Source organism: Ranitomeya variabilis, chromosome 4 (genome assembly GCF_051348905.1).
Source record: "Ranitomeya variabilis isolate aRanVar5 chromosome 4, aRanVar5.hap1, whole genome shotgun sequence".
Classification (NCBI taxonomy): Eukaryota; Metazoa; Chordata; class Amphibia; order Anura; family Dendrobatidae; genus Ranitomeya; species Ranitomeya variabilis.
Window position 1 is genome coordinate 717218832 of NC_135235.1, and position 10454 is coordinate 717229285.

General features: G+C 44.0%; 1 protein-coding gene across 1 annotated transcript in view; it reads right to left on the reverse strand.

The window, feature by feature from the left end:
• Positions 1-5579: 5579 nt before the first annotated feature.
• The window catches only part of LOC143766619 (uncharacterized), a 134436-nt gene continuing 129561 nt past the window's right edge, over positions 5580-10454 (reverse strand). The window contains exon 9 of the mRNA XM_077254426.1: positions 5580-7981. Within this exon, the coding sequence (XP_077110541.1) occupies positions 6760-7981 (1222 nt within the window). The 3' untranslated portion in view covers positions 5580-6759. The remainder of the gene's footprint in view (positions 7982-10454) is intronic.

The following is a 10454-nucleotide window of genomic DNA, read 5'->3' on the forward strand; positions in this document are numbered from 1 at the left end:
GGGGCGTACGGGCTGGGGACCGTTCAGGCATGGGATGCCCCCCCGGCAGCTCCCATGGGTCCAAATCCTCCAGCGGGGGCATGTTGGCATAGTCCTCCGGTGACTGGGGCCGGTGCGGGGCCATTCTTTTCCACAGGAATTCTCTGGTCTTCAGTCCCACCTCATCTGAGTCATAGTTTTGTTTCTTCGGTCTCCACCCCCCATAGAAGATCAGGAGGCGGGTTTCAGCTGCTGACGGATACGTCCTCAGGACACAGTAATATTTAGACTGGGCGGCCATTGTCTTTCGAGCTCTCCAGCTTGTGTACGCCCGCTCCACGGCCTTCTTCTTCTCCTGCGCTCCTCTTGGCGCTGTAATGGCGGCGGTTTTGGCGGGAACTTTTGGCGGCAATAGCAATACACAGTCTTTGCAATAAATCACGGTTCAAGCACAATTCAATCACAGTTCCAAGGCACACATGACCTGATTCTTCAGGCTTAAGTAGATCCTGTTCATGACGCCAAGTTTGGAGCGCTCCCAGACACAGGGCCCTGGGGTACTCGGTACCGGGCCTCTCTGTCTCGGTCTTGGGGTTGTCACGGTGGCCTGACCCGGTCCATGACCCTGCTAAGGGGCGTCCAATTAAAGGTGGTGGTGCGTGGTGCGATGAAATAACGAGGACACAGGGTTGCAGTCTCTTTACCTCTTTACTGAAGGCTTCGGGATCCGCAATCCAGAGCACTGCTAACAGGCCTGGCTGAGACCGGCCGGTCTGAAGGCACATCCAGAGTTCCCTTTGCAGGTGGAAATCAGTGCCTACCTACTAGTGCCTGGGTATTGTAGTACTTCCCTGCTGAGAACCTCGAGATAGTCCTCACAACTGTCGTGTATGTTTCTTATGTTCTTTCTCTCCATCCCCCAGATGGTTCTCCCGCCTTTTTGCTGTGATCTCGTTTCTCACTTCTCCACAATAAACCTCGCTTCTTGTCCTTTCTTAGGTTGCCGCCGCAATGTTGAGCAGGCGCGGATCCGTAATGATCTGTCCTGTTCGCTAGGCCACTGTCAGGATCCCACCCCTGACAGGGACCCCCCCTGATTCTTCCCAAGCAACCTCTTCTCTCACTAGGTGTTGCCTGGGCAAAACCCAGTCAGCTTCTCCCTAACTTCCTATCCAGCCCCCAGTTTTACCCAAGTGTGAGGAGTGGCCTAATACATAGAACCCTTGGCTCCCCCTGGTGGCCAGAGTGTGAAGTGTAATGTGTGACTGTGATACCTGGTCAGGTGAACTCCTTTAGTGCAATCAGACGTACCATCACTCCCCTTAGTGGCAGAGCGACGTTACTGCAACGACCAGGTCTCTGGGGCGCTGCATCTGCACTGCTCCGCAAGGCTCTGCATGGCTCTACAAAGCGAGGCTCTGCACTGCTCTGTAAAGCTCTGCGCCTCTCTGCATTGCTCTGCATGGTTCCACAAGGCTCTGCACCTCTCTGCACAGCTCTGCCAGGTTCTGCTCTGCAGATTTCATGGACCAGCCAATCCACAGCAAGCCGCCGGGAGTTCATGGACCTGCCGATCCAAAACAAGCCACCTGGAGTTCGTGGACCCACCGATCCACAGCAAGCACCTGCTGAAATCCTCCCAGGTACCTCCTGGACCGATGCCGCAGTGTAGCAGCAATGTTATTTATGATGTGTTACAATCACATACCTGTTAGAAGATTTTATTGTACAGGGGGTCTTTGAAGAGACCTCTGTAATTTTATATAGTTGATAGTACCGTCCTTTTTGTTTTGATTATGTTTACCACTTTAAATCCTCATTTTTTCATTTATCATTATCCCCTAGCACTCCAATAATATGGTTGTTGCCGTGGGCTGCACAAAGATGGACACTATGGCGCGCATGCGCAGTTTCACCAGCACATTACTGGTTTTATTAGTCGTTGTGTGGGGCGATTTAATTAGATTTATGCACGTTCTTTCACACGCCCCATTCTGAATGAGCACACATACCTTATGTTCCTGCTGCTGCTTGAGCTTTCACAATCTTTAATGCCCTAGTGCGCATGCGCCGCTCGATCAGCGCATTACCGGGCCATCCCTGTGGCTATCTCTTCATACGATGTGCGCTTGCTCCATGACGTCACCTGGCAAGGTTTTTGCCTGCAAGCGCACACCGTACTGACGGCCATATGATGTGATGGATACTTCCGGTCTGCGCTCGTCGGGGCTCATGCGCCGCACCTGTTGGCAATGTAAGATTGGTCTATTTTAACCAAGGGGACACAACACACGCTACTCCCCTTCTTGAAGAAGCACTTACGCGAAACGCGCGTCAAGGGGTCACAGCAGGTGGACCTAGGACACGTATAACCATGGGTGAGTGATGGCAATCTATTGATTCGTGTAGGGGGTTTGGGGGTCTTGTATTAATGGTAACAGCCATAGAGGCTAGTGTACAGAGCCTGGTTGTTGGACCTTGTATCTACTCATGTTCTCCTCCCCCCTCATTTGGTGCAGCCATACCAGCCCTTATTTTGTATTACTTTTGGTCCACTCAAACCTGCTGTGCTAGCAGGTTCCCAGTATAGCTCCTCTTATTTACCTATCGCCCGTTGATTGGGCTATTTTTGCATTGTGTATATTTTAAATGTAGCAATAAAATTATTGGTTTTACCTTTCCAATTGGCTAGTGTTTTTTTACTCCATGTTCTCTAGTTTACAAAGTGTAGCAGCAATTGTAGAGATCGTAGCTACTCAGATGCAGCAGGAGGAAGACATGAGGTACGTTTCTTTAAAAGAAAATCCGTGCGGGTTTATTTGCTTCATTAGCCCCTAAGCACAACAAAAGGTAAACGGCCTTCAGAGCAGGCAAAACAACACAAAATGCACTTAGCCTGGGTCTCTGATCCCTCAGGCCTGTGGGCACACAGGCTGGTGTAATGTCCAGCAGGCAGGCTCGGTCTGGAGCCACACACACAGGAGGCCTTCTATCTCCCAAGACACAGACCATGTGCAAACAACAGCCTTCATTATGTAGGCTGTAACCATACCCACAGGTGAGGTATGTGGGTAGCCAGACCCACCTATCTCTCACAGCTACCCGCCACCCAGTCCCAGGAGCACTAAACAACATCTAAGTGCTCACGTGCACTAAAGTTAAATACTCCGGGTTAGATCACAGGAGCAGCCATCCCTGTGACACATACCTTCCCATTGATTTCACGGCCATTTGCTCCTTACAGTATATAAAAATAAATCTGCCCTCCAGGCCTTTTTTTACCAATTGAACCAACCATATGAGTGACTTATGCACAATAGTGACTACCCCTCTAGAATAGGAAGTGTGTGGCGTGTTTTTGCCATTGTATCCAAGGTTTATTCATTTTGGATATAGAGTCTGGTGTTAAGTGGGTTTTCTGAAGGCATATTATCTGTGCCTGCGATTTACGTACCTGGGGAATACCATATTCCATTTTCTGGAATTTCCCAGCCACCTAATGTTCCATGAAAGGAATTTAAGTGATGCCATAAAGACTCCATATTGAATTTTGATATAGGATACTATTCCCTTCCAAAGTGTTTACATTTTTATTTGCAGACCTCTCTTGGACAATGAAGTATAGGTACAATGCTTACAGTCAACCATTGACAAATATTGGTCATAGAAATACAACTGGATATGCCTATAAAGTTTCCAAAACTTAAGTATAATCATAAGAAAATGCTTATTTTATTTTCTATCTGAACCACTAATAACAATTATACTCAATGCATACCTCTTAAAAAAAATTATAAAAGGCTTCTACAGAATTGTTGGTCCGACCAACCCAGTTTTTGGTGAACCTAGAGGGCAACCGAGTTTTTGGGCCAGGGATCAAGACGATAGCACCAGCAGAAATGGGTATCTTACCGCCATCCCATTTCGGATTCTTAATAATCTCCATCCGCCTTTCCTAAAAGTATTAACATGCGGAGGTATCAAATCAGAACATGAATCCCACCTCTTCCCTATACACTGTTGGCTAATATATTCAGGGGAGGTAAAACATCTTTTAGTTAACCAGTTTATTAACATTTCAACAAGTCGATGTAAGAATAGACTCTGTCTCAATAGTGAGAGAGATATTTCAATTGGTCACTCTAATATCCGCACACAGATGCAGATATAACTATCATCAAATAATTTTTAAACAGTAACGTGCTGGTATCAGGTTAAAAATCTCCATCTAAAATTCAGTGTTAATACAATAAACTCTTTAGATTAATATGGATTTTCATTACTATCTCTGGCGCCTTTGTCTCCCGGAAATTCACTCTGCTTCCGCTGGATTCCGAAAGAAAATTACCCTCTCACCATCTACCACCATTAGCCTGGCTGGGTACGCCATTGAATAAATCACATTGGAACTTTTCACGCATCTCTTAGTTGATATAAATGAAGCTCTCCGTTTCTGCAAATCAGCTGAAAAATCCGGAAACCACCCGGTGTGTCCTCTCCACCCCATATGCAGCAGAGAAGGTGGCTCCCAGAAATAGATCACGTATCCATTTTTCCACAAAGTCATAATTTCTTTGTAAGCACATTTCCATTTTATGTTCTGTCACTCGGATACGCTCTGGCCAGAGCACCATTTGGTCCTCCAGATTCGAGATTCTGTCCTCCACCTGTTGAACTTTCTTTCCCAGATTTGACATGTCATTGCGGAGGAGTCCCAAATCAGTTTTAACTTCTTCAATTTTCCCAGTCAGGGAAGCTGTGCTGCTCTGAATGGCAGTTAGCAGTTGTGCGGATTCCTGTTTCAGAGTGGGCTCTGAATCCATATCCTCTGGTTCTTGTGACATTGATGTCTCTCCTTGAGACAATTTGTTTAAAGGTTTCTGAATTGTCGTCAAATTCTTTCCCGTGGCGTAGATCCTCAGCTTGACAGCTGCAGATTGTGATTTATTAGGACTCATAATGCTTTCCCCAAATTATGTATGCACTATGAGAATAAGTCTTATGACTGGTTATTCAGTATGAATTGATAGGATAGCGTTAGAGGTTCGGATATTAATAGTAAGAGGGTTACAAAGTCATGTTTCTACTCATTTTAGCAGCATAATTATGTGCAATGGGTGCAATTCTCAAACAAAACACTAGATGGCATCAGCGCCCTGCAGCCTGCAAGTGCATAGAGTTTTATCACACTGGCCAAGTGTCTCCAGCTTGCCCCAGGAAATCACTCCAAACAATGAGGGAAGGGGGAAGAGGGGAAGTTGTTTACCTTAGTCTGTAAACCCCCGTACTTCTGCTGCAGCTAGCCAGCTATCTTCCACAGCTGTCTCAGGATCTCCTGCCTGCCTCCTCGTCGTGTCTCTCCTCCAACTTCAATGTCTTCTCCACGTACCAGAGAAATCCCAAGATGGCCCCCGCACCTCAGGTCAGTTCCTGCCACCAGCGGTCCCACGTCTCCAGGGGACCAAGGCCTCAGCACCCAGCCCACAGGCGCTCTCCTCAGCCCCCTCGATGCCTTCAACTCATCCGGGAATCGACCTGCAGGTGAGTCACTGACCGTGCATAGCAGATGTCTGTCGACTCCGAGCGCATACAGCGAGCCGCTGCCTCAGCTCTGCATGTGTGCCGTTTTGCGGGACGAGTGCTAACTCAAATCCTTCCTGTCGGCTCCCTGGTGTCTCCTCCAGCCACACTGAGACAATAACCTGCCGTTTACTAGGCAGGAACCCGATGTTTGTGAAAACGACGGGGAGAGCTCAGTGCTGCACGTCTGCTCTCTTCAGTGTCTTAGCCACGCCCCATCTGAGTTATTTTTGATGGTCAACAAAATATGATTTTCTAGTAATTTATTTTTCACACTCTACTGTAGGTATGATAATGGTTTCTCTCTGTGTGAGATTTTTGATGTTTAAAGGGGATATCCACTACTTGGACAAACCCTTCTCACTGGAATGGAAAAGATTTATCCAGCTTCTACTCTACAATTCCAAGACATGTTTAAAGTTATGAAATCTTTATTTTTTGAAAGTTAAAATATATATTCTTTTTTTCTTTCTTGGTTGAAACATGCAGGGAAAATGTATTTAAAGATAATAGAAAACATAGGGAAAAGACTAGTAGAATTCCAAATGCTTTTTGAAAGCAAGTGCATTCTTAAACTTGGTTCACTATCTTCACTCTTTGGACACATCAAACAATAAGAGTAAGCCAGAGAGCAGCTGCAGCCTTGGCTTCCTTTTGATGTTAAATACATCCGAAGGCAGGAACAGTGAATCAATCAGCATGGGAAAACGGGAAAAAGGATTTTCACAGTGCTCACCAGAGGAGTATCACAGGACCACGGGTGCCAGGTTCAATGTCACTGGAGTCCACTTGTAAATGCAGGCAAAAAAGAAAAAAAGAGCACCAGTTGATTTCCATAAAAAATCAAATGATGTCTTATTTAATCCAGTATTTGTAAAAAGTAAAAAACATACATGTGGCCTGCAGGAACAGTGAAGCCAGTGCTTATTCCGCGCTGGGCTTGTGTTATGTAACAACCTCACATGAGCCCCGGGAACGTGACTGCTAAGACCCTTGAACAGCGCAGGCATGCAAAATGAGTATGAGTGTTTTTATTTGAAAGAGGACAAACATGAGGGAAGACAAAGTGTTGTCCTAGTAATGGACAACCCCTTTAAGAAATACAATTTTCAGTTAAAACATTTCCAACATTCTTAACATGAATCCTTTGTGATTTCTCTGATGTTAAAGAGTTGATTTTAGTGTAAAACATTTCCTACATTATGAACATGAAAAAGGCTTCTCTCCTGTGTGACTTCTCTGGTGCTTAACCAAAACTGATTTCTGATTAAAACATTTGCCACATTCTGAACAGGAAAAAGGTTTCACCCCTGTGTGGGTTCTCTGGTGCGTAACCAAAGCTGATTTCTGCTTATAACATTTCCCACATTCTGAACAGGAAAAAGGCTTCTCCCCTGTGTGGGTTATCTGGTGCGTAACCAAAGCTGATTTCTGCTGATAACATTTCCCACATTCTGAACAGGAAAAAGGCTTCTCCCCTGTGTGGGTTCTCTGGTGCATAACCAAAGCTGATTTCTGCTTATAACATTTCCCACATTCTGGACAGGAAAAAGGCTTCTCCCCTGTGTGGTTTCTCTGGTGCGTAACCAAAGCTGATTTCTGCTTATAACATTTCCCACATTCTGGACAGGAAAAAGGCTTCTCCCCTGTGTGGTTTCTCTGGTGCGTAACCAAAGCTGATTTGTCCTTATAACATTTCCCACATTCTGAACAAGAAAAAGGCTTCTCCCCTGTGTGGGTTCTCTGGTGTATAACAAAATTACATTTCTGGTTAAAACATTTCCCACATTCTGAACAAGAAAAAGGCTTCTCCCCTGTGTGGGTTCTCTGGTGTATAACAAAATTACATTTCTGGTTAAAACATTTCCCACATTCTGGACAGGAAAAAGGCTTCTCCCCTGTGTGGGTTATCTGGTGCGTAACCAAAGCTGATTTCTGCTGATAACATTTCCCACATTCTGAACAGGAAAAAGGCTTCTCCCCTGTGTGGGTTCTCTGGTGCATAACCAAAGCTGATTTCTGCTTATAACATTTCCCACATTCTGGACAGGAAAAAGGCTTCTCCCCTGTGTGGTTTCTCTGGTGCGTAACCAAAGCTGATTTCTGCTTATAACATTTCCCACATTCTGGACAGGAAAAAGGCTTCTCCCCTTTGTGGTTTCTCTGGTGCGTAACCAAAGCTGATTTGTCCTTATAACATTTCCCACATTCTGAACAAGAAAAAGGCTTCTCCCCTGTGTGGGTTCTCTGGTGTATAACAAAATTACATTTCTGGTTAAAACATTTCCCACATTCTGAACAAGAAAAAGGCTTCTCCCCTGTGTGGGTTCTCTGGTGTATAACAAAATTACATTTCTGGTTAAAACATTTCCCACATTCTGGACAGGAAAAAGGCTTCTCCCCTGTGTGACTTCTTTGGTGTCTAACAAGATGGGATTTATCTTTAAAACATTTTCCACACTTGGAACAAGAAAATCTTTTCTCCACTGTGTGAATTTTTGGATGTTTAAGAAAAGACTTTTCGATGGGAAAACTGTTTCCATATTCTGGACATGAAAATGGCTTCTTTGATTTAGGAGTTTTTCCATTTTTAATGCTTATTTTGTGACTCTGATTTTCCTTAGCTGTCGCCAATGAATCAGAACACAGGACCTGTTTCAAAGGATCAGATGATAATTCTTTGCTGTGAAAGGATGATGGTATATCTGGAGTAATGGCATTAACTTCAATTGTATCCAGTGGGATCTCAAAATCATCTGATCTAATAATTAAAGATGTCAGCTGTTCCTCTGATCTCCTGGTACAGTCATCTGCCAAGATATAAACCAGTTATTATTTTTGAATAAAATATCTTGAATGACATTTACCATTTCTACTTCAACTGTCTCTAAAAATGGCAAGTTATGCAAAAACATTGAATTCTTCACCAAGACAATGACAGCTCACAGTCTAATAGAAAATATCATAGGATGAACCAGTGGAGCGGTGTTCAACTGTTTGTTCATTCTGCCTCCAAAATATGGAACAAAAAGCCGCACAGAAACATTATGTTGACAGACCTAATACCAATAAAACTTTTATTCATCTAACAAAAAACAAGTCCCCGCTCAGGTCCATCATCTGTCAGTGGAAAAACAGGAGGTTTCCACATTATTAGTGGCTCAAAGGCTCTTAAAAATTAACATGGCTTCCTTAACCAATCCAGCAATAACCACTCTCCCAAAGTCAAATTTCCCCCTCACCTCTGAGCCTTTCAGTATGCCCAAACCAAATGTATTTGGCATTACTATAGTGAGAAGAACCCACTTAATTTACAGTGTGTGTGTCTCCTGGAGCACAATCAGGGCACTATGTGTCGGGTAATGGCACATTTGCCATTTTTTTTCTCCTACATCCACTGTGTGCTAATTTCCAGAAATTGCCTATGGAATAAAAAATTGCCACTATTCCAATAGATTAGTTCTCTGAGGGTTATAATTTCCAAAATGGAGTCTTTTTATGGGGATTCCTACAGCTCTGATTTTCTGAAATTTTCTCATATTAGGGCTTCTGCAGATGGTGTGTCACATCTCTTCTAGGATCTGCCCCTATGATGTCAGCAGGCGTGTCCTTATTCATATGGCTGTCCGGGCTAGAAATGGAGTAGACGTTGGTACCAGAAGCTCTGGATCACAAAGGCTCGATTCAGCCACTAAGACAAGGGGGCCTGGGACAAGTAGTACCTTCTAGTCTGGCAGTATGGGTGTATGTGTTGTCCAGCTGAAGTAATCCACTCCCTTATACAGCCAATTGGTTAGCACCATATTCTATGAAAGCTCGAAGCATATTGAAGGAAGCTGCCAGATACAGCCTTGTTCTTCTCTGGTTCATTCCTCTATTTTCAATCATAGCTTATGTATCTGTTTCCTGTTGTGATCCAGGCCTGTTTGCTGACTACTCTTATGTCTTCTGATTTTGTATTTTCTCTGCCTTACTGGTTCTGACCCAGCTACCTGACTATTGTTCTTCCCATTTCACACCACCGAACAGCAGGCAACACTGTGGGCCAAGCCAGGTGGGTCTCTATGTAAGTCCAGATCCATGTAGAGGTGTTAAAGGGTAATGAGAAAGACAATCCCTGGGATCAGGAAGATGGAGTAGATAGCGCCAAGCCTGTTTGTGGTGGCCATCTTTTGAGCTGATAGGTGGCCACAAACACTGCTCCTAATACATTGTGTCTGCAAGCTATTCCAGTAAGATCTGGATTCAAATAGCTAAATGGCACGCTTTCCCTTCTCAACCCTGAAATGTGCCCAGACAGTAATGTACAACCATATATAGGGAATTGTCAGATACAAGAGAAGTTGTAAAATAATGTGTGAGGTCTGTTTGATATTACCCTTTGTGAAAGTGAAAAAATTTGGGCTTATATTTTGTGAAGAATTCTAAAATTATCACCACATGAAGTGACACACGTCAGATTTGAAAAATGGACCCTGATTAGAAACATAAAACTGGCTGCAGGAACTGGATATTTTGGGAACTAATTACTGTAGTCAAAATCTGTGACTATAGACAATAACACATCTACTGAAATGATCAAACTCAACAAACTTCATTAGTAAAAAATGAGTGATCAGAGGTGAAACCTCTCTGGAGCAGTTACAGTATGGGGATTGGTGGTTCTTGGCAATCTAAATTATCATAATTTTCTGTCAGATGAGTTTCAAGAAGAAATATTAGATAGTCAAAGGTAAGAGAAGAGAAAGTATTAGTGCTCCCCATTTCAGGAGAGATTGTGCAGTAATCTGAATTGTTTAGGATTGAAAACAAATTGAAATTTATGACGTGGAGTGAATCCATGAAACCAAGGCTCGAGCCATGCCAACATCTTCTGCAGGCATAAATAAATGTAT